A 25,150-nucleotide genomic window follows, 5' to 3' on the forward strand; every position below is an offset into this window, starting at 1 on the left:
ACAGTGTTAGTTAGACGGTAAGTTAAGGTTAGCCGACTTGTGAAACTTTAGCAAAACATAGTTAAGTCCAGCACCTATACATACGCCCAGGGGTTGTCTTACTCATGAAGTAATTTGAAAATAACAGCTAACTAATCAGATAATGTTATCAAATGACTATAACCAAAGTAATGTAACAAAGTTACAGGTTACAGTTAACCTTAGCTTGCTAAAGTTCTGGAGTTAAAATTATTAGTGTACATATTAACTGACTAGAAATCACACAGTACTGTGTATTTGCCAAAGTTTGATTTAAGGCCAAAAAAAATATTCATTGCCTCTATATAAATGAAAAGCCTAATACATTTTTGTACTTTACAGTCACATGTGATAAAGTAGAAAAGTGGAAACAAGAAAATGTAGAGTCAACAATTGTGAATGTAGCTTGCAACCACAAATGTTCTTTTCTGATGACCAATGGCCCAAAAAGCAATTTCTTTCTTATTTTGCTGCTTTCTTTTTCAATGTTTCTGTTGTTTTTTCAAGCCACACAAAAATATTTGTTACCTCAAATGGGTCTGTAACTTTGTCTACACTATTATTATTATTACTGAGCAATGCAGGGAAATGACGCCAAGCCAGCTACCTGTACTGTAATTTAGCTGCACACCGTGTCTACTGTTTTTAGCTTTGTCAAGTCCAAGTTTACTCTGTTGCTATTATATTTATACGCAATATTTAGTATAGATTATATACACTGGTATTGCTGACTTAGTGTTCTAATGTTGTGGAAGAGCATAACAACACTGGTGATAGTGCTGTCTGTGTCTCATTACCATGGGGTTAAAAAAGGGGATTTTAACCATTTCAGACCTTGGCAGTCCTGTAGTGTCTTTCTTGAAATTAAAATGAAAACATTTGTGTGCATATTCAAGTCCTTAACATGTTTCAATTTTTCATTTTAATGTTCCTATTCAGCTCTTCTTTTTCTTTAAAATTTGCATATGCTATCTTAGGTGAGTCGCTTCAGTCCGTATGAGTGGCATGCAGAGGAACCAGAGGAGGGTGCCACGGAGCAGGGCCCCACTGACCAACCTCCAAATGAGTTTGGCATCTTTAACTCCCTGTGGTTCTCACTGGGAGCCTTCATGCAACAAGGCTGCGACATCTCGCCACGGTGAGGGAGGGAAATGATCTGTGAGAGACAAACAGAGTGCATTTGTGTATGCATGTGCGTCAGACTGAGCGAGATCATATTTAAGGCTGTGTACAGGGTGAGTGTGTGGGCTGGGGAGAGCGTGTGTGCCTGTGTAACTGTCTGTAATGCTTGAGTGCTGTAGTATTAGACAGTGGTGATTCAGACTGTTGACAAAGTGAATCACCTCTTTTAGCACTTTTCTAGGTTTAACTGAGCTGGGCTGATACACCAAGGCACACACATGCAAACACAAAAATGTAGAAGTGTGAAGAAAACACCTGCATACAGTCCAGTGGTGATGTACATGTGGGTCTGTTATGGTGGAAGATTTAGCAGTTTGCTAGGTGTGTATGAATCTTTAATGCACCACAGAAGAGGCAGAGTCCAGCTATATTTTTAGAATATTTATAAGAATATGCCATTTTATTATTGATAACCTGAGAATGCAGTTTAGTGAAATATTCATTGCCAGCATCCTCAAGACCTTTAGGGAGCAAGTCTAAGGAGAGAAGGAGCAGCAGGGAGCACTTCACACTAAAACAAATGAAAGCAAAGCCTGATGAGTGATGAACGCAAGAAAAACATAGTGTGATCAGTTGAGTTTGGGAGAACAATAAAAAAAACTGTTATGTAAGCATTCACACGTATATGGAAATGGAAGCTTCACACTTTAGGAAGATAAAGTTATTTCTCACCTGAACATTATTCCACCTGCAACATGACACACCCTTTGTGTGTTACCTGAAATCGTTAAAACATGACGTTTATCTGCCTGTGGGAGAGTTACACTCTCCTTACATTTTTGGAGATTATCTTTATAGCTGCAATGTGTCCTAATGGATTTAGTCTTCCAAGCACAAGACATCGAAAAGAATCCAGTCAGTAAGATCAACACAAATTAGAAGATCCTACATGCTGCAGCCCAAGCAACGGTCCATTACCCATACTGGGATCCAGTGAGTGGATCCAGTCCTGGAGTGCTGTGTATATGTATTGATTTGGTACTAAGAGGCCAGGGATGCAACGATGACCTTAAATGTCACAATATGCACTGCAGGGGAAATTTACAGGCAGTCTTTTGCTGTTTTCTAACAAGCCAGGTCACTTCTGGATTTCGTGTCAGCTCTTTGCAGATGATATAGTTCTGTTGGCTTCATCAGTTGCTGGCCTCCAGCTCAAAGTGGGAATGAGAATTAGCTTCTCCAAATCCAAGCCCATGGTTCTCGACAGGAAAGGACTTAAAGTATCTGGGGTTTTGTTCCAAAGTGAGGAAGCGGAAGGTCGACAAACGGATTTGTGCAGCATCTGCATTGATGCAGATGCTGCACAAATCCGTTGTGGTGAAGTGAGCTGAGCGTAAAACCAAAGTGTAAAACTACATTGCTACACTTAGCTATAGTCACAAGCTCTGAGTAATGACCAAAAGAGATCATGATTCCATGGGGCAGAAATTGGTTTTCTCTGAAGCATGGCTGGGCTCAGCCTTAGAGAAAGGGTGAGAAATCTAGTCATTCTAGAGCCGCTGCTCCCCCATGCCAGAAGGAGCAAGTTGAGATGGTTAGGGCATCTGATTAGGATACCTCCTGGGCCTCCCCTAAGCAAGGTGTTCTGGGCATACTCGGTGGAGGGCCCAGAGTATGCACAGGAACTATGTCTCTCAGTTGGCTTGAGGACAATTCCTCTGGATGAGATGAAGAAGGTGGTTGGGATAAACGAGGGGTGGGATGGATGGATGGATGGATATACTTATACTTAAATATACTTAAAGAAGAAAGCTTTTCCTGATTTTACCTGAGTTTCAGATTCTGTTACCATTTTTTATTTCTTAAATTATTTCTTTTGCAGCACTTCAATTGTCTCTGGTGCTTTTTTTATTTTGCTCAGTAATCATTTTACTTTGCTGCTCCTGCAAAGGACTTCATATCACAGATCTTGAAAAGTGGTATATGGTAAACTTTATCATTATTTATTATTTTCTTCTTCTCAAGGACTATTCTGCTGTTTCTGAAATGAATTGACACCAAGAATCGCTCAGACATTTGTGCTGCATTTCCATTTGCATTTCTCTTTCAAAAAAAGAACAAAAGTTTCTTTTCATCCCCCCAAACTTCACTTTCGTCCTCCTCCTCTTTTGCTCCTCTGCCCTTCTCTTGTGCTCTCGCATCCATCTCTTTCATACCCTCTCCTTTTCTCTCTCCACTTCCCGACACATGTCGTCTCCTTCTTCTCCCCACTTTACTGTGACTGACAGGCCAATTCTAGCCTTTGCACACAAAATGGAAAACACTCACATCGGCTGTGCGCACAACCACTCAGAGGCGCACGGTCATACAAGTTGTGCACACGAATAAACAGACACTTTACAGACTTTGCTTTCCTTATACACACACATGTAAAAGAACAAAACAGCCAGCGTACAGTTTCACAACAATCCAACACACACATGTGGACCTTTCTGTCACTTGCAGGTCCTGAGCATAAGCTACAGCTGTCATATCAATAATGTGATACTTAACATGAAGCCAGTGTTCGTCACATAAATCACTACAGCCTGTCACTTCCAATACAGCACAAAGTCTCCACAGGCCAGGATTACAGCGGCCGCAAATGCCACATTATATTCTTACAGTAAGAAATGTGTGTAGTTTATCTTATGAATTTTTCAAACAAATCTTGGCAATTTAGGCTTAAGATTTTTCCTCACAGTAGCACCTCCTACAGTTACAGTTGATGAAGTAAATGCACTTTGATTTACACCGTATCAACATTTTAGTCTCACAAGATACACAAGGACGGGTACATTTGCTGTGTTTCTCCACTCTGATGGCATTTGGTTTTCAACCCCCTGTTTTTTTACACAGAAATGAGCTTTGGAGATGCATATCTCTTAATTGTAATATTGACAATATGGGGACATACCTGGTGCTTTCTAATAAGAAAGAAGAGGCCAAGGAGAGGTGAAAGCATTCAGTGAACAGGCGCGAGGTTAATGATGGAAGCACAAATGAAAACACCAGTATATTAACTCTTGACCACACATGTTTAAATAGATAGCACTCAATGTTCCCAATGGCTTTGTCCATATATGTAGTGCTTTATATGGGCTCTTGCTGAAAACAGCGTGCTATATATAATGACTCAAGGGAGACAATGTATTGCTGCATGCTTAAAAATAAGAGCAATGGTGTCTGTAAAAGACTTAACTTCTCTGAATCATGAGGCTTTGCGGTTTGGCAAATGTCATTCAGATTGGACCAATGTCATTCAAAATACAGCAGCAGAATTTTCAAGGGACTCATATTTTGGCCAGTGGGTGTTAAGGGCTTAAAGTGACTTTTAGCGTTATGGGTGAGATCATTTATAATCAAAAACCTTTTACGGTCTGCCCAATCTTTTGCCCAACCTATGCATCTCCTGCTAAACCATGCATCCCTGCACCGTGATTAGCATCACACCCCTTTCTTACAGCATACACTAAGGCTGCTGATTGTAGCAAAGGAGTCTCAGTAAGGGGAGGAGAAATTTGTTATTGTCCCTCTTAATCTCTATTCATGTGGCCCTAACGTGCTCTCCGGTATCTTTCTCCCAGTATTTCTTTTGTCATTGGGAGCCACGGCTGAATGAAGCCAAATTTTACTGTTTTTAATGTGCCAATTTGGCTAGATGGCAGTGTCTGTGACTATAAAGCTTTTAAATTTAGGTTGTGTTCACGTAGTAGCATTATTCCACATGAAATCACGGTCAAAGAGTTTATTAGTCATCAGACTCATTGATGAAAAAATGAAATAAGCCCGGCGACCAGGCTTTTTGCCATAAAATCATGTGATGGATGAGCCTCTTTGACACTGTGCTCTGCAGAAATACTAGATCATGTGCTTAGAAAAGGAGACATGTCCTGCATATCATAATGTCATATCACTTTTCTTTCTCCTCAGTTCATTTCCTTTAATCTCACATTCCCTTGTTCACCTTTGCAAGCAGGCAGAATCATAATGCTAACTCAAGTCACACCTGACAGCAGAAATGTGCTACAGCTACAGTGAAGACAAGGTATTTATGTATTATCATAACGCAGACTGTACCCCCCCCCCCCCCCCCCCTTTTTTTTTTTTTGCCGAGATGCCTTCAAGTTTCCTTGTATTGAAAATATCCAATAATCTTTTACTTTTATTACAAATTTAAGGATGTCTTATGCGTATGTTACCGTGATATCTATCTGCAGTATCACATTCCCTCTATTAGCTGTTCAACCATATCAAAAAACAACAAAATGAACTAAATGATTATAAAGGCAAACATAACAGAATTTCTTGCTATGTTTGTACAAGAGATCAAATCCAAAGAGACTGTGTATAAAATTCTTTTGTATGTGGTGTTAATTTAGGCCAACAAGTGAAATTTGAATAACAAAATTTGAAAAAGTATGTATATGTGCATTATTATTTAAGCTTTATGACTTCTTTGGGCAAGTAGCCCTCTCTGTGACACAGTGGCTCCAGATAAATATGATATGTAAAAATGATGAATTGAAAACAACCAGAAAAACTGAAGAAAGTTCAATTTTGAGTATTGTCCACTGTAGGTAAAAACACCTTGGTAGCATCACCAGCCTTTGTCGTTAGTGAGTGCTGAGTGCTGGAACTACGTCTTCTTTCGAACTTTATATGCTGTACTTCATTCTGTTACAGTGGGGCAAAAAAGTATTTAGTCAGCCACCGATTGTGCAAGTTCCCCCACTTAAAATGATGACAGAGGTCAGTAATTTGCACCAGACGTACACTTCAACTGTGAGAGACAGAATGTGAAAAAAAAAATCCATGAATTCACATGGTAGGATTTGTAAAGAATTTATTCGTAAATCAGGGTGGAAAATAAGTATTTGGTCAATAACAAAAATACAACTCAATACTTTGTAACATAACCTTTGTTGGCAATAACAGAGGTCAAACGTTTACTATAGGTCTTTACCAGGTTTGCACACACAGTAGCTGGTATTTTGGCCCATTCCTCCATGCAGATCTTCTCAAGAGCAGTGATGTTTTGGGGCTGTCGCCGAGCAACACAGACTTTCAACTCCCGCCACAGATTTTCTATGGGGTTGAGGTCTGGAGACTGGCTAGGCCACTCCAGGACTTTCAAATGCTTCTTACGGAGCCACTCCTTTGTTGCCTGGGCGGTGTGTTTTGGATCATTGTCATGTTGGAAGACCCAGCCTCGTTTCATCTTCAAAGTTCTCACTGATGGAAGGAGGTTTTGGCTCAAAATCTCACGATACTTGGCCCCATTCATTCTGTCCTTAACACGGATCAGTCGTCCTGTCCCCTTGGCAGAAAAACAGCCCCATAGCATGATGTTTCCACCCCCATGCTTCACAGTAGGTATGGTGTTCTTGGGATGCAACTCAGTATTCTTCTTCCTCCAAACACGACGAGTTGAGTTTATACCAAAAAGTTCTACTTTGGTTTCATCTGACCACATGACATTCTCCCAATCCTCTGCTGTATCATCCATGTGCTCTCTGGCAAACTTCAGACGGGCCTGGACATGCACTGGCTTCAGCAGCGGAACACGTCTGGCACTGCGGGATTTGATTCCCTGCCGTTGTAGTGTGTTACTGATGGTGACCTTTGTTACTTTGGTCCCAGCTCTCTGCAGGTCATTCACCAGGTCCCCCCGTGTGGTTCTGGGATCTTTGCTCACCGTTCTCATGATCATTTTGACCCCACGGGATGAGATCTTGCGTGGAGCCCCAGATCGAGGGAGATTATCAGTGGTCTTGTATGTCTTCCATTTTCTGATGATTGCTCCCACAGTTGATTTTTTCACACCAAGCTGCTTGCCTATTGTAGATTCACTCTTCCCAGTCTGGTGCAGGTCTACAATTCTTTTCCTGGTGTCCTTCGAAAGCTCTTTGGTCTTGGCCATGGCGGAGTTTGGAGTCTGACTGGTTGAGGCTGTGGACAGGTGTCTTTTATACAGATGATGAGGTCAAACAGGTGCCATTCATACAGGTAACGAGTGGGGGAGAGAAAAGCTTCTTACAGAAGACGTTACAGGTCTGTGAGAGCCAGGGATTTTCCTTGTTTGAAGTGACCAAATACTTATTTTCCACCCTGATTTACGAATAAATTCTTTACAAATCCTACCATGTGAATTCATGGATTTTTTTTTTCACATTCTGTCTCTCACAGTTGAAGTGTACCTCTGGTGCAAATTACTGACCTCTGTCATCATTTTAAGTGGGGGAACTTGCACAATCGGTGGCTGACTAAATACTTTTTTGCCCCACTGTATGTCTACAGTTACTTTATTTGCTCTGCACATTATTTTGCTGAAGTCTTTAAAGAATCAAATTTTTTTATTGTTTTCCATCATTTTTCATCGTCCATATGTCTACCCTGACGATGGGACGCCTATTTTCTTTCTCAGGCTTTATCCTCACTTTCCTCCATCCTTCCAGTTGTATTGTCCCATGTATTGCCAGTCAGCGGGGATCAGAATATCGAGGCTGACATTTACTGTGGAGTTGGGAATAAAGGAAAAGAGGCAGCCTCTGCAGGAAGAAATATTCTTTCTGACTGGTTGAATGCGTTTCTGTTTCTTCTATATGTTCATTTCAGTCTGTGTTCATCTGCTTTGCAGTTTGCCTCGTTGGTTGTTGCAAGTGCATGGTTTCTTTTTTTTGCTTGGTGAACTATGCATCTCTCCTGCCCAGCATTATGTTTTGTCTTATTACATTTATTCATTTATTTATCTGTACCCATGTGTCGATACTGGTTGTTTGACTCCGTATACTCTGTGTATTGACTGTGTATGTTGTAGTGAGCTGCCATAGTAAGTCCATTGGTATTCAGCGTGGGTCCCTCTCTCTGTGCTGCAGTCATCTCTGCAGTCTAGGAGACACAGTGTAACAACACTCCTATTCAGCTCTCTTCTTTCTTTCTTTCTTTCTCTCTATCTATCTGTCCATCTATGGCCTCCCTACCTCTTTTTTTCTTTGATGCTCACTTTTGTAGTTGGCATTTATATAATGGAAACTGCTGTGCACGTGTGTGGTGGCGTGTCTACATGTTTACACTACTGACTACTTTATCTGAGCATCCCACGCAACCGACGCACCGACTTGTGTTACTTTCACCTTTCCACTCAAGCTCAAGGTAATGGCTGCCATGAACGTATTTATACACATTGTCAGAGTGACCTTGATAGGGCATTAGCCCCACCCGCCTGTCATCTTTTAGCCCGGGCTTTTGGGTTTCTAATGATGGCGATTGGCTTGGTCATAACATAAAGGGTGGCAACAAAGTGATGGATGGTTAGGTGATAGTGCGGGACTTAAAAAAAATAAAAGAAAGCGATTAAATCATGGTGGAAATGTCTGTTCTCAGAATAAGAAAGACCAAGAGGGATTGCAGGGAAGCAAGAAAGAGGTAAAGTGATCGCCAGTGAACATCTCACAGGGATTAGATCTGTCTCTGTCAATAAGCATATGAAATTACAGCTTCCGTCTCTTGTGTGTACGTGTATTGAGGGGGGCTGTGCGAGTGTGTGTGCTGCTGTCTGGGCAGTTGTGCGCTTGAGTGTGTGTGGCTGCGTATAAATGTGTGTTTGTGAGTGTCATGTGCATTGAGCAAATGGCTGTGGGTGTGTTGAATAGTTAATGGTAGCAACAGATCCAGCTAATGGCATGACTAACTAACTGCACTGGGACACCGAAGCTTACTGAGTAATTAATGATTAGTCTCAAGGTCACTGATTAGAACCCAGTCACGCTGACAGACGGCGTGTTTATGAATTTCACAAGTAATCCTTTTTATTTTATGAACAGTCTTTTCAAGGCTCCTCTCTCTAAGCAGCTCAGATCTTTTCTGCTTCACTTTTATAGTTCCTCAAATTTTCTCCTATTATGCCGTTCATTACCTGCCTGCAGCACCTACTGTTTAATCGATTAATTTGATTTTTTTTTTTCATGTTCACCTTGATGCCCTTTATTCTGCCTTCATCTGCTGTGGCGTCTTTGAGCCCGTTTCAATAATTTTGCCGATTTACTTTATGTCACACCTGTAGTCGTTCCCGCAAAAAGATGAAAGCAAGAAGAGACAAAGAAGAGAAAGGTTGTATTATATTATGCCTCCCATCTGCATTATTCAGCCTTTCTGTCTTTTATTGTGCCAAAAGCAAACATTTAAGCTTCACTTTCTTAAAACATCAGTCACACTGCCAGCAGACTTGATATTTGATGAAACTGGTCTCGCTTCCTCCCCTAACTTGAAGACAGCTTTGCTTTAGATGGTTTGGAGGTGTTTAAAGGAATCTTTGATGCTGACTGATCAAAGTGAAGTCAAGTGAGGTGACTCGTTGTAATTGTTGCTGAAATAACATTTAATGAGTAATTGATTATAGTTTTCAACTGATCTGCCTGACACTGGTCTTCAATTGGTCTTATGGGAGTAAAAATAAAAACACACTCTAGATATTATGGGCACACCTGAAGCTCAAAATTGCAGTGTCTTCCGTCAGGCGATGAAATCCAGATGTATTGGATGCTAAACAAATTGCATAGCTCAGAAGGATTCGAGTGTTTGCGGGTGACAGTGTGAGTCCGTGTGAGAGGGAGTGAAGACGAACAGCATGCCATTAATCTTTCACACACTGGATTGGGGAGGCAATCTGTTGGCTATCATAGATGATACATGACCAGCTATAGAATGACTCGCCTGTTGCATACCAACACTGTGAAACCGCACACAGGCGGCATCTCTCACACAGACGCGAAAAGAATCAAAGACACTGCTGTCAAAGATCAGCCGAGTGTACTGGCATGCACTCTGAGAACAGCAGAATTCATCCACATTTGTACACATGCCTGCTTGCACACACGATTCCATCTAAATGAAGCGCCAGAGGGCAAACGTGTTGTCCAATAGGATGGTTTTCTATCAAGCTGCCTGAGATACAGAACCATTTTTTGTTGATTTTCAGAATAAAAGCAGTAACCTCGCCCCCAACATAGCATAAAAGAATGTGTCAGAGCCATGTGCAGACTCAGTGAGCCGTTTAACTTTTACAGTGTTTCTGTCATTGTCACATCTGTATTAACAGCCCATTCAGCAAGAGGAAAACTGTGCATGGGAGTAGCTATAATTGTAAATCAGCCTTAAACACACTGAAAGGCTGCACAATCTGTGTCTCTTCCCAGTGTATTGTAATTAGTGTGAGAAGCTTTACTGTGAGGTTTAACGACTTTGCTTTATGTTACAGATTTGTAGGACTTCATTAAACGTTGAGCCTTATTTAAATGGGGAAACCGATCTTTCCCTGGCTCTTCACTGTATTGCCAGGTTTTATCATTTAAAAAAAAGAAAATCCTCGCTAAGCTCAAGTTTAGTCTAAATGTAAACAGAACAAAGGCAGATTGTTTGCAGCAGATGCTAGCCCAGTCTCAGCCCAGCAAATTACATGTCAAAGTTAAGGTATTAAAGTGAAAAAAATAGTAAATTAGACTCTACTATAATGTCAGATTAACTTTGCTGGCTGTCCTGCACTGTGGTCCAACATTCTGTTTTCCCCCTATGAAACCTTTAATCTAGAAATAAAATGAATCAGATGTGATCATTTTAGATTCATGAACACTGAGGATGATTTATTCAAAGAACCTCACAGGCTTAATGTAAATAAAATTAATTAGAAAAATGATTGAATGCTCGAATTGAGCATTCTGCTGATAAAATAATGGACCTCGGAAATTCATCTGTCAACAACTACAGCTGGAAATGCTGCTCGGCGTTGATGGATGCAGTGTTTAGTTTAAGATGACAATTCTAATGCAAAAAGAAGAAGAAATATGTCCTCACCGTACCCTATTCCTCTCTCATCTAATGACACATGCATTTTAGGTCCTAGTACATGTTCATACTGTAGTACTGTTTAGACCAGGGGTGGGCAACTCCAGGCCTCGAGGGCCGGTGTCCCTGCAGGTTTTAGATGTGTCCTTGATCCAACACAGCTGATTTAAATGGCTAAATTAGCTCCTCAACATGTCCTGAAGTTCTCCAGAGGCCTGGTAACGAACGAATCATTTGATTCAGGTGTGTTGACCCAAGGTGAGATTTAAAACCTGCAGGACACCGGCCTCGAGGCCTGGAGTTGCCCACCCCTGGTTTAGACTGTGGTTTTAGATCACTGTTAGGTGATTGCTAGATCACACGATGATGTCATAACATGTGGTATTGATAAGAACCTTCAGTGGGCTGTGATGAACCAGTGTGCCCAATTTTCTGATTCCTCAACTCCTGATCGTGTAGGAGGAGTTGGTGGATACAGTAAGATTGCATGTTATTAGGAATGCTACTAACATCTGCTTTAAAAAAAAAAAGCAAGAGTGCTTGCTTACATGCTGGTCTAGTGCCTCTACGGGTCAGAAGCAGCAAGAGAAATTACACTTCCAGAAAACAAGTCAGTTTAACTGGTATAAAGAGTCCATTTTCAGTGAAGGAGGTAGTGGTTTAGACACATATCAAACAGATGATTTTCAGTTTGTATCCTGTGTTTGGCAATTACTATTTTACTTCTTCTCTTTTGCATCTGTGGCTGTTTGCACTACGTTAGGGCAAGAATGTGGCTTAGGTTATAGTAAATCTGAAAATTATTGGAAAACAACAGTAGTTTATTTAGTATTAGTATTTAGTATTTAGTATTTTAGCTTAAAATTTCTATTAAAGAGCCCGCATATACGTTGCAAAAATGATTTTCGTAATTATCAACACTGGTAATTTATGAAAGCTGTAGGCCGGAGCCTTTAATTTGATGTAATAAATTTGAGGAACCCGTATATTTTATGTTAGAGATGTGTTTTGCTGCAGTGTATTGTCATTCAGTATCTGCTCATACCAGCACCTGCGGTTGCCCCAAGAGGAGCTGTCAAATGAATTAATAAATGCTCCTTAAAAATACATTAGAGCGTATATTGGTTATTAAAAGTTTATGTAATGCTTATGAATACAAGATATGCAGAACTGCAGTAAAGTTTTACGCCACTTCTCTTGTCACCGGTCCTGCCTGAAGCACTAGCCAAGGAAATAAGCAGTGCACTCTGCCAAATGCCACTCAGTGATTGTAGTGGGTCAGTTACAGAGGTCAGAATTTCCTCAGTGATCAATAAGGTGCAACTTAAACTTCAACAGATTCCTTACACGGTCATTTTTTCTTTTATACCACTTTCTTTTTCCACTCACCCAGAGTCACTCCACAAGGTTGAATTAATAAGGTATTGTTCACCACCTAACCAGTCAGATCACCTCTGCGTTTTTGACCACTAATGGAAATCCTGTGAAATCTATGAAACTTCTGAACATGCCATCCTCTTCATCCTCCTAATCCCTGTCACCAGCGTATTTCCTTTTCTGGGCTCGAAGACAAACATTACATCAAAGTGTCACATGGTTAAAAAAACAGAAAGTTTCTGTTGTATCCTAATAAGTATAAAAATAAATCTAACAACAGTTTCGTCTGAGAATCCATCACGGTGTATGCCAGGTTCATTATTTCAAGCAAACAGATCAAGGCCTCAAGGACAAACACTATCAAGTCTGTGTGTGTTTGCGTGTGTGTGGATTAAGAGGTGCGATGGATTTTGAAGAGCAGCATAATGCAGAGTTGCTCCAAAAGGTGACAATTTATGCGAGTCAGGCGTCAATGCATCTCTCTTCTTTCTCGCTCCTCGTTTTCTCTTCCGCTCACACTTCTTACAAATAAACCCAGACTAAAAATAATTTGTCTGCCACCGCTCTCACATCAGAGTGTTGGTATCACCAGGCTACTGTCTGTCCGGTAAATATCGGAACACATTGTCTGATTGTATGCAAGAGGATCTGATTATCGCCCGAGGTTTGAGTGGCTGTAATCAGTGTTTTTGTGATAACAACGGATCAAATGATTATTTGTAATGTGGTAGGAATTGTTCACAGATCATTTTCACCTGAATCAGGAGTTCATCATAGCACCTTTCAGTTGTTTTATTTCTTTTTGGTGTAATTTTACCTAAAAAAATATATATATATATATATTAAAGTGCTTCTTAAAAGCAAAAGCGATGAATTAGAATTTAAACATTTTAAATTTGATGATTTGGTTTCATGCTCAAGTTATTTATCAGGTCTTTTATCAGTCATTTTCTGCATTTTTCTTTCTTTCTGAATGTCTTGTAGTGTATGCCCAGTAATATTTTCACTTTGTTTCTCACTCCTCTGAAGTGAAGTTGTTTTTTTGATTTTTTTCTGTATTATTATTTTCCTTGTTGCTGTTTCTGCCCATTAGAATTTCAAGGTCTTTTACTGACTGCGGTACTTAAAAGGAAACATCGTGTGGCCTTCATGTATTTTTCTCTGACTTTCTCTAATAGGTTCACTCTCACTTGCTTTCCTTCCTTTTACTCAGTGAAAACAAGTTCATGCAAAAAAAAAAAATGAATTGCCACTTACTTTGATGCTCCTGCTCACAATTGGGAGATAAACAGCGTAAGCATGGAGAAAAGGAAAAGAAGGAAAGAGGATGAGAGAGTTGCTGGCTTGCCCCGATTGCTATCTGTTTCATGTAGCCTCGGTTGCTGTTAGTGCTGAATTGGTTTTCAGGTTGAAAGACAATTACTTTGGCGGTACTGTCAGTTTTGTCATGCACACAGAATGCTTTGTGACGCTACAGTTTTCTGTGTTGCATATCTCTGCAACGGTAATTGTGTTTCTTTCTCTCTCTCGTTTTTTAATCCCTTCACTGTCATCTTTACCTTAACCATCTCCGTGTCATCCATCTGCTGATTTCTCGTCTGTGTTTGCTTTCTTTCATCTCCCTAATCTTGCCATCTTGGCCACTTTGTAAAAGAAAAATAAAAAAAATTGACTTTATCTTTCCCTTTCTTACACCTCACTCTGCTTTCCCTGTTTTTTTCTCCCTACCTCACTCCCCACTCTCTTCTCTGCAGGTCTCTATCTGGACGTATTGTTGGAGGTGTGTGGTGGTTCTTTACTCTTATCATCATCTCCTCTTACACAGCCAACTTGGCTGCATTCCTCACTGTGGAGAGGATGGTTTCACCGATAGAGAGTGCAGAGGACTTGGCCAAACAGACAGAGATAGCCTATGGGACGCTGGACTCAGGCTCCACTAAAGAATTCTTCAGGGTATGAACTCAAAGCACACTGTTCATTTTATTTGATTGCTTGAGCCTTTTCAGGTTTTTTACTATGTTAAGTAAAGTTAATTTGCGACTTTGAGGAAGACATCTTTAATACTCTTGGTATCATTAGTATAGTATTACTTATACCATTACTGGTACTGAAAACCAGCCAGTTGTTAATGCAACCTCCTTTATTTTTAGCATCTGGAACACTGACATTTTCAAGGTTACCACTTTATTAGGTACACCTGTTAAATTTCTTGTTAATGTAAATATGCAATCAGCCAATCACATGGCAACAACATCTTAGTGCATTTAGATATGTAGAGATGGTCAGGACAGACTCCTGAAGTCCACACAGGCCATCATAATGGGGGAAAAGGGTGATTTAAGTTATTTTAAATGTGTCGTTGCTGTTTGTACCAGACAAGCTGTGCAGTGCACATCATATCCAGACTTGAAGCTACTGCAACATAAGGCTGTTCCTGTAAGCTAAGAACAGGAGGAACTGAGGCTACAATTTACATGGACTCACCAAATAGGACAATAGAGATTGAAAAATGGTCTGATCCATCATGGAATCAACAGTGGTGGTGGTGTAATAGTGAGGGAGATATTTTTTCAGATCATCTCAAACTGGTTTCTTGAAAATAACCTCCACAATCATCAGATCTAAATCTAACACCTTTGGGATTGATTGGTGTGCACCCAACAAAGCAGCAGCTGTGTGATGCTATCACGTCAGTATAGATCAAAGTTTTCAGCACCTTGTTGAATCGATGCCACGAAGAATTAAAGCATTTTTGAAGGCAAAAGAGGGTCCAACCTGGTATTAGTAAGGTATAGCTAATAAACTGACAACTGAGTGCAGATTCAAATTTACAGAGATGACTATTTAAAATATTACATTGTTCAGAAAATACTTTAGTGGCAGAATTTTAATCACTTGTATGTTAGTAGGGAATAGTGAGTGTGCCTCTGTTACCTAGGCTAATTCAAGCAGCACATACTTGAAAACCAATCTACAAAATTCTAGAAAATCTAAATTAATGGATCTTTCGTGTACTAATCTTGACTTGAGAGAGACTTGAAACGTGATGTTAAGCTGAGATGACTTTCTGTTTCCAGTTAGTTTGTGTGTAAAACCTGATCAAAGCCCACAGTAAGATTTAAAAAGATTACACTGGACACGAGAAAACAAAAGATCTGTGCTGGATTTTCTCAAACGCAATGTTGATTACAGTGAAAAGATGTTGGGTTTTTTTACCACAGTCCTTAGCAGTTAATCAAAATAAAGGAATAAAACCATAATGATTATAAAAGTAGGCAGTAAGGTAAGTAAAGCCAAGGATAACCGGTGGAATAGGATATACTGCTATGAAAAGAAAGTGGAAAGAATAGCAGAGTGGGGTAAAGAAGCCCCAATTACACCTTCACCCTTTGACCTCTTCACCTATGTGGCTTCCAGTCAGTGCTAATAGTTGACACACATGAACATGCACACAATCCTATTTTTTTTTTCTTTCCCTTTTGCTTCACACAATTATTAAGATTTGTTTTTGTTCCTGTGCATGTTATGTGTATATAAACAGTTCTGCTCTGTAGGAATGTGTGCACTGGTATTTGTGTCTGGAGACAGAGGAGGAAAGGGGGGAGAATGTAGCAGGCAGTTTGTGCCTCTGTTAGTCGCTCTGGCATCATCAACATAACGAGCAGGCTGAAATCTGTGGAGGGTGAAAAAGCAATTTACTCTCCCACAGCTGAGGGGGATTCGCCACCACCATTAATTATCTTGTGTGTGCATGCAAGTGTGTTTGTGTGACCGTGGATGTGTACATACAATATCGTGTGCACATAAAGCAACATATGCATGTGTCTTATATGTGTAAGCAAGTTTGAGTGGCGTTTTGCAATGCGCAGAAACACGGTACGTGCGTCCATGTATGTTTAAAAGCGTTTCCATATTGTGCATGCCTGAAGGTGACTTGCAGCATCCATTTTCCTCTTTCACAGCTACGCTCATTGTTAAAGAATCTGGAAAGAGTCACACCTTATTGTCACACATCCATCCCTCCAAGGCTAGACGGCGCTTTGTACGCGCGCGTTTATTATCGGCGTCTCTCGGTCTCACTTTCTTTGATAGGTGGGGGCTTGGATAGATGGGCTGGAGGTGTACAGGAGGGGGTGGTGAGAAACTGTGATAGACAGAGGAAGAAATGGAAGGAGAAAAATGAAGAGAAAGAGAGGGTTGAATGAAGAGAGGCGGAGCCTTTTGATGTGTGTGACATTATTATGGGATAGGTGTCCGTCACGCACTAGCAGCACACTGATACACACACATATCATTCCCCGGGTGCTGGTTTCAGTGGCTGAGGCCCTGGCTTGTTGCTCGAAGAGCGACTGAATAACACTTTATCACCAGGAGTGAAAGAGAAGAAAGAAGCAGTGCGCTGGTGGAGGATGACAGTTTGACTCCTCTGCTTGTTATTTTCACTCTTGACTACACGCAGTTCACACACACAAGCAAACAAATCGTTTCACATATATACACACAGACCAATGTGCAGAATTACAAGACCACAGACATATGTAGGATGTATACAGTACACATTATAAAAAAAATATAATAGAGTTTATATACAATACTGTGCAAACGTCTTAAGCCACCCTTCATTTCTTCGTATCTTTGTATCTGGTGAATTTATTTACTGAAATATGTGCAACAGAGTTTGTACAATTATAATAAGCTCAAAAGCCAATATCTGGTATAACCACACAAGACGATCCCACACTGCTTCATGGATGTTGAGGTCCAGGCTCTGGGGAGACCAATCCATGACCGATAGGTGATGGTGTGCTTTTACTGCATTGACAGTGTGTTTGGGATCATTGTGATGTTGAAAAAACAAGCTGATGTCAATCAGACGCCTTCCAGCTAGTACAGCACGGTGGATCAAGATCTGAAAATACTTCAATGCATTCATAATTCCATCAGTTCTGACAAGATCCCCAGCACCACTGTCTGAAATGTTTTACAGATGGCTGTAGACACTCACTGTTGTAGCTCTCGCCTGACCTCCTCTGTCTTCAAATTGATTGAACCCAAAAATTTCAATTTGGATTCATCACCCCATATGACCCGTCGCCACTGATATTCAGTCTTTTTTCAGTGATGTGACATACCCCTGCTTTTTGTCCCTGGTTCGTCTTGTAGTTTTTTAGGCCGGCCACTTCTGTCTCTGTCATTTCCATTATGTGTCTTTAAGGAAACACTGTATAACATGTGGAGATATGCCAGGTTTTTGGCTCTTTGGGTATCACCATATTGGTACAAAAGAACAGTTTATATGCTTGAAAAACTGAGTTATTTTGGAATTTTTCATAGATTCAAGTTTCAAGTAAAGAAATTGCAAATAATTATCATTTTTTTAATAGGCTATGCTAATAGTAACAAAGTGCCTAAAGATACATTTTGTTATATATGTAGCTACAACACTGGTTCGCCCATTAGGTTCGGCATATTCTGTATGCTTGAATGATTCAACCACAGTAAGTGGTTTTAAAAAACACAACATTCCTCTGAAAATAGCCAGGCACAAAGAGTGGACTGAAAATGAGTGAAAAAGCAGCCAAAGTCCAAAAATGTCTGGTTTGTTCAAGACAAAATATAAAGAAATAAGTGGTGGCTGAAGACTTTTGTACTGTACTCAGTCCTAAATTCATAACCACACACCAGCTTAGTGTACAAGTATTCCAGTAAAAAGTAAGACTGATGTTTGACTTGTCAGCATCTGCACCATGTCATAATTTAAATGTGGTTATACAGGAAATGTGATTATACACCATGTGATAAACATTGAAGACACAGCACACCATCAACAGCATCATTTTACTCAGGGACCAAAAGAGGAAAAGTCAGCTTCACATCATACGAAGCTGTAGCATCTGTAGCAACAAATCAAATCCAGTGGAAACATGGATTGTTAACATGGATTAACAGCCTCCTTTTTGCGTCAGTAAAGTCAGCACTAAGGTCAGCATGTCGATTTGAATAATTAATTAGATAATGTCCGCACACTGTTCAAAGTAACATTTGTAAAAGAAAAAGACTGGCAGGCATTGTTCTATATTTTCTTGCAGCTGAAAACCAATTAATTTCTACTCATTCCTGAAGCATAAATCCATTTCAAATAGGTCACAAAAATGGAATTTTGTTTTCATTTTTGTTAACCTTCCCCAATCAAGTTTAAGAGCAATGTGTTTGGCATCAATCAGCGGCAAATTCAAATACATCCACCTCTAGAGTTTTTGAGGTGGGATTGACTTAAAACCTGTGTTAAAGGTAATGAAGAACATAACCAGGGCAATGATGCAGCTCAAATGTGTTTTTAATATCTTTTGGAGAATACCAATAACTTAGCAACAAACAGGCAGTATTTGTTAGTGGGACTCATTTATTTTTGTTAAACGGCTGAAATATATACAGTGAAGATCTACAACGTAGCTTCCTTGACAGCTGGCTTCCACATCATTTTAGGGAAAATTTTCTCCTATAACTGTGAATTTATACCCATTAATTCCCTGTTAACCTTTTCCTTTCTCCCCTTTGCCCCTCTTCCATGCTAGAGATCCAAAATAGCTGTATACGAGAAGATGTGGTCATATATGAAATCCGCTGAGCCAACTGTCTTCACCAAAACCACAGCAGAAGGCGTGGCAAGGGTCCGAAAGTCCAAGGGGAAGTACGCCTTCCTTCTCGAGTCCACCATGAACGAATACACGGAGCAGCGAAAGCCTTGTGATACCATGAAAGTCGGAGGCAACCTGGACTCCAAAGGATACGGCATTGCAACACCGAAAGGCTCACAGTTAAGGTGGGTGGAATAGTGTAACAATAGGAAACAGTAACGACGCTGATACTGGACTATTGCTGCGATATTCCACCTACCCTGCTGTGCCTTTTATACTTGACCTAAATCAACCTCTCACTGCTGTCTGGTGAAAATTTCTCAACCAAAGAATTGTAAAAATTGACCGAAGTGGACATTGATTGATTCTCGCAAGCGTAAAGTCCCAAATTAACAGTAAATGTTATTTATTTAATACAATTTATGGATTTATGGGATAGGCACTTGGCAGTTATATGTTTTTACCGAGCAGCAGTGACTTCGATAAATGTGTTAAACGTGCAAATCATTTGTTTAGTCATGGTTTCTTTTGTTAATACCTTAATTTCTTTTTTCCCCCACTTTCTGCCTTCCTTTTTGTATTGTTTGTAATTCTGTTCGACTCTCTTTGCTCTCACTTCTGCCATCTGTTAAATCAAAGCATGTCACCTCCACCGTCTTTGTCCTGTGTCGCTGTCATCCATACGTCGCTTTGTGCTTGTGTCCTTCCTTTCTTTTTTGTTGCTATTTTCAACCACCTTTTCTCCACAGGGCCACCTTCCAGGTAACTCTGTTCATTTGTCTGCTATCATCTCACTGTTCCATGATACTGATGTTGACAATGATTAAAAGAGAGATTTATTACCAGAGAATGACCACGAGGAGAGGCAGAACCTCAGACTGCTGCCACTCCATCCAGAGCCACGGGGGGAATTTATAGACAACCAGGAAAAGAAAAAAAGTGAGGAACAGGAAGCAGAGGGGCCTGTCCAATGGGGGGAATTCAAAGTAAATATAATACAGGAAAAACACTGATCCACAAACAAAAGAAAGACACAGTTTCAATCTTTAAACCAGTTAAATTAATAGATAATTGAACAATCTCAAATTAAAGCCCAACAAACAGAAAAATCAGTAGTAGTTTTTTTAAAAAGAAAAAGTGCATCAACATGAAATAGAAACCATAAGATGGAGGAAACAAATGACAAAGTGAAGTTGGTCATTTTATCTTGTTTTTCCCTCAGTAGACATTTGTTTCTCTGGCTTGTTAACTTGAGCTTACAGTAACAGTCTCAATAGGTTTCACTGCGATATCCTCAGCAATGCAGATAATTCATTTTCCAGGTGACTGTGACAGCAGTAAAGAAACTTTGTCTTCTCAATGTGACAAGTGCCTGCTGAGGAAAAAAATAATTGACTAAATTCAGCAAAGCTGGACCACTTGCTTTCTCCTCTCTCCTCCATCTATCTCTGTCAGCATTTCAGATTTGCCACATAAAAGGCAAAGCACAAACAGCACATCAGCCTCACACCATGTCCTATAACTTTCCCCTGTGCATGGTGCAAAGTTCCTCAAGACCCCTGTCACCCTGTAGTTTACCTCTTATTTTCTTAAACGAGAAAAAAAAAAGTTTTCCCGTTTATGAGGGAAAATTGTGACAGACAGCAAGTGGATAGGTTCCTTTGGAAGCTCCCCCGTAACACATACCTGGGACTATCCACGGTTGTCTCAGGCTGCTCTCAGTCTGCAGAAACACAGACTTGCACAAGGCTGCGAGGGCGCACGCCGGGTGAGCCTGCCTCTCCTCCTGGTGCAGTAATCATTTGATGTGATGATGATGATGATGAAGAGCATGAATACTCTGATGATTGAGCTGAACATTAATAGTATTGTTTACTTTCTGCTATATGACTCCTTTTGATGTGACTTTTAATATGTGACTGTCATTATCATGCTTTACAGATCTTTTTGAACTGTTTTCATCCATTCCTCTTATGTTGATGAGATTAGTCATGGCCAGCAGATTAGATCACCCCAGAGAACGCTGTCTCTTCTCAAATCTCTCGAATATTGTTTCTAAGCTCTTAACACCAGTGTACCATCAGACCATCAGAGATGAGATAGTGCTTCCAGATAGGCAAGTGCTCAGACAAAGGGCCAGACAAATAAACAAGTACGCAGCGACTGCTGTGACCTTTGTGCAAAGATTAGTATGGCCGATCAGCATCGCACAAACAAAAGCAGAGCACAGTCGCACAAGAAGAGGATGACAGGAAAGAGTTCATGGGCAGCTGTAAAAATCAGAGATGTGGCATAGAAAGCAGAAAATGACACCGTCATACCATAACTCTTGGCCCTTGTAAACATGAAGCATGATTTTTCAAATAATATTGCCGCGCAGCAAGAAGGTCCTGAGTTCAATTCCACCATCAGGCCGGGGTCTTTCTGTGTGGCGTTTGCATGTTCTCCCCGTGTTTGCGTGGGTTCCCTCTGGGTACTCCAGCTTCCTCCCACAGTCCAAAGACATGCAGTTTGTGGCGATAGGTTAATTGATTAATCCAAATTGCCCAAAGTGTGAATGCGGGTGCGAATGGCAGAATCTGGCCCTTATGTTTGACACCCCTGCTAAAAACTGTGTATTGATGAAGTAAATTGCATTCAAACAGATTCAATTCATTTTTGTTCTTTTTTGCATGGAAAATTTACATGTAATTAAATTACTTAAACATAAACATTTTAGACACTCAAGGCCACACACTGCATGCACATCTACAAAGAAGTGTTGGCAAGTAATGATTTTGTATTTCATTAAAATCATGCTAGGTATACAGACAAACACACACTGTACGGATGCCAAATAGTTATCCCTGTGTCCCTGAATTTTGTTTAGAGGTCAGTCCCTTTAACAGAGTAAGCAGGCCCTTAGGAAACTGAGGCCACACAAACACAATGTGCACACACAGAGCAATAGGACGGCAAGGGGGCAGCAGGAGGGGGCAAGCGCCTCATCAGTACACTACAGAGACCTGGTTAACACACTTTATACCAGTAATCTGACACTCACTGTGGTAGCATCTGATGTTAGTGCAGCCAGATACAGAAGAGTAACGCAAGGGGGTTTTTTGTAAAACCACAAAACAAATTTGGAAAAAAATTCCAGAAGTCAAAGAGTAATAGTAAGGGAGAGCGTTGTCCGGGGTGCAGTTTTCCCCCTCTAACTCACCTGTATGTGTGAATTCAGCCCATCCTAATTTCTGCTCCCTCTTGTCCTCCTTTTCCCTTTCCTTCTCCTGACTACGGTCCCCCGTCCATCTTGTCTGTTTGTCCCTCCATCCTCTGCTCTGACCAAACTATCTTATCTGTTCCTCCTTTTTTACTTAAAGAAACGCGGTCAACCTGGCCGTGCTAAAACTCAACGAGCAGGGCCTGTTGGACAAATTGAAAAACAAGTGGTGGTATGACAAAGGAGAATGTGGCAGCGGGGGAGGGGATTCCAAGGTTAGCCCTCTCTGTCTGCCCCCCCCACCTCCAGGTGACAGGGGCTGCTCACCAGCTGAGTGGCTCGCGACAGCCCCCGTCCTGGGAGCGTAACACATGCATCTGCCCTGGCAAAGAGTCAAGCAGGGAGGATAGAAGAGATAGCTTAAATCTCTTGAGACAACCTGCAGTTGCAGAAATAGGCACATGGTTGCACTGATGTCCACGGTCTGTGACTTTATATATAAGTTCAGACACAATGACAAATGCACTTTGAAGCTTGTTGATACACATACAATGAAAACCCCTGAAATAACTTCTTTTAAAATGAATCAGCTGGCTGGACCTGGTAGAGACCCAGAACCCGATTGCTGGAAAATGTAAATATATCCTACTTTCATTTTGAATCATCAGGGGGGGAAATGCTCATTTTCTTTATAATGCATGGAAAAATATCCCTATTCTGAGTAGCTGCCAAAATAAATCAAGCACATCTCACGAAGATAACCATTTTAAAGGTGCTTTGCACTGAACTGGTAATGTCCCTCTGACAGGACAGAGTGCAAAGTAATGGAAAGAGGTTTCCCTGATGGATAGCTGGAATAATAAAGAGAGCAATTACTGTCAAGACGGGAATATTTGCCCCCTAGTGGCAGCTCTGGGAAGAGTAGAGAGAAAACAGTCTGGTTAGAGTCAAATGCAGACACCCCCTGAGAGGCTCAGTTTGACTAAAGGCAGGTGGAGAGATGAATAATTAATAAAACCAGAAAAACAATCACAGGATATGTGTGATTTCAGCAATTTGGAACATTTTTCAGCAAAAAAAAAGTTCTATAGTGTGTTAAAGAGTCAAACATTTTAATTTCTAAAAGTATTCAGCTGGATCTTTAACAAAAGTTTCATTCCTTTAGTCAATTTGAAAACTGAGAAATTTTAAATGCAGTCTATCAAGTTCATTTGAACAGGAATAAATTCTACATGCTTGTTAGTGGCTGTAATTAGATACAGGCTTTGAGCTAAATGCATGCTAATTAGTTGTTATTTGTCATGTAATTAATATTAATTATTGTTAGTATGCGCAACTATATAAACTATTATTGAAACCATCATTAGCAGTGTATATATTTAGATTTTGTCACAAATCAAAACACTGAATAAATAAAACTTTGACTCTGTGATGAATTATTTCAATTCATCTTTAGGAACACAAGAATTTCATTGCCTAGTTTCATCCAAATATCATAGCAGTCCATCGGTTTCAGTCACAGCCCAAAGTGGTGGACTGGCAGTAGTCTTCCTGTTAGTGTATTTCTATGTGTATTCAAATAAACGTGGTTTTGGAAGGTTTTCGATGATGACTGATTGTTGATGACTGCCAACGGATTAACCCTTTGATGCTCACCCCAAATTTCATATTTAAAGGTGTCAAAACAGTCAACCAACCAACAGACAGAACTACCCATTTGTTTTCTCTGATGATATGCATTAGGGAGAGTTTAAAGAAAATATCATTTCTGCTTCAACGCATGCAAAGTAAGTTTGCGAACTTCTCACTCTCCCAGTTGTGACACAGAGCCAGCCTGACGCCAATAGTCCCGGTTTAATAGTAATTGCCTCTGGATTGTTGTAGGTTGAGCTGGGGCAGCATGGGTGTGTTACCTGAAGTGACAAAGGTGGGTCCCACTCATATGTCTGTAGCTCGCCTTAGCTCCTCACTCCCCCCAGCCCCTCCTCAACGAGCATACACACATGTATTCAGTGGGATCCATGCTAGGTCACTCAATCTAAGCAAAAGTTTTTTCTTTGTTACTGAGATGTGCAATGCAAATGAGAAATACTCTAATAACATAAAATAACATGATCTATGATGTTATTTATGTTATTTTTACACGCGAAGAACCCCGGTAAACCTTGCAGTTTTGAAACTGAGCGAAGCAGGCGTCTTAGACAAACTGAAAAACAAATGGTGGTATGACAAGGGAGAGTGTGGACCCAAGGACTCTGGAAGTAAGGTCAGTCTCACGCTGCTGTGGCCCGCAGAACGCTAGCCTGAAACTCTCATCATGAATATACTGCAACTACTGTCTTAGAAATAACATTTTAAACACTTTAGATATTTCTTGAACGTGCTCCACATTAAAATTAAAAGAGTCTTTTTGGATGGTGGACCACATTTACCTAATTTTAAATACAAATGAAGACAACAGTCTTCTTCAATCTCTGTAGCAATCTGAGGCAATTCCATCTTCACATCAGTTATGTTTAAATATATTAAAATATGTAAAATCAACAATCTTCACTTCCATGTTTCTGTTTTAATCTCATATGCTAGTCCATTCCACATGAGAATGGCACTGATTCTTATGCATCAGCAATATTAACTTGTTGCAATTACTGTCTCTCCATTTTATATTTGAGATTTAATCAGGGATCAGCTCCCTTGTTTTCTATTAATTTAAGAATGTTTCCTTAATGTCTAGATTGTTATTATTTCCTCAAAACTTTTGTTGAAAGAAGTCAGTCAAAATAAAATGCAATGATCAGCTGCTACACTCATTTTGACATGCTGTAAAATCAGTTCTGGAGTGTGGACAGGAGCCCAGCTACACAAATATATATACATTTTTAATCAGGTAAAAACAGAATGTTGCATTTAT

At 40.3% G+C, this 25,150-nt stretch overlaps 1 protein-coding gene across 3 annotated transcripts in view; it reads left to right on the top strand.

Annotated features, from left to right (window-relative positions):
- Positions 1–25,150, top strand: part of gria4a (glutamate receptor, ionotropic, AMPA 4a) — a 118,397-nt gene that overhangs the window by 84,661 nt on the left and 8,586 nt on the right. For 2 of the 3 annotated variants that reach the window (XM_006802083.3, XM_006802085.2), the window contains exons 13-16: positions 996–1,156; positions 14,154–14,352; positions 18,975–19,222; positions 24,391–24,505. In XM_006802083.3, coding sequence (XP_006802146.1) covers positions 996–1,156; positions 14,154–14,352; positions 18,975–19,222; positions 24,391–24,505 — 723 coding nt within the window. Of the gene's footprint in view, positions 1–995; positions 1,157–14,153; positions 14,353–18,974; positions 19,223–22,399; positions 22,515–24,390; positions 24,506–25,150 lie in introns of all 3 variants that reach the window. The other variant, XM_006802082.3, reaches the window with a different exon arrangement.

The sequence above is a fragment of the Neolamprologus brichardi genome, chromosome 14 (assembly GCF_056152115.1).
Source record: "Neolamprologus brichardi isolate AB-2024 chromosome 14, ASM5615211v1, whole genome shotgun sequence".
In the NCBI taxonomy this organism is placed as follows: Eukaryota; Metazoa; Chordata; class Actinopteri; order Cichliformes; family Cichlidae; genus Neolamprologus; species Neolamprologus brichardi.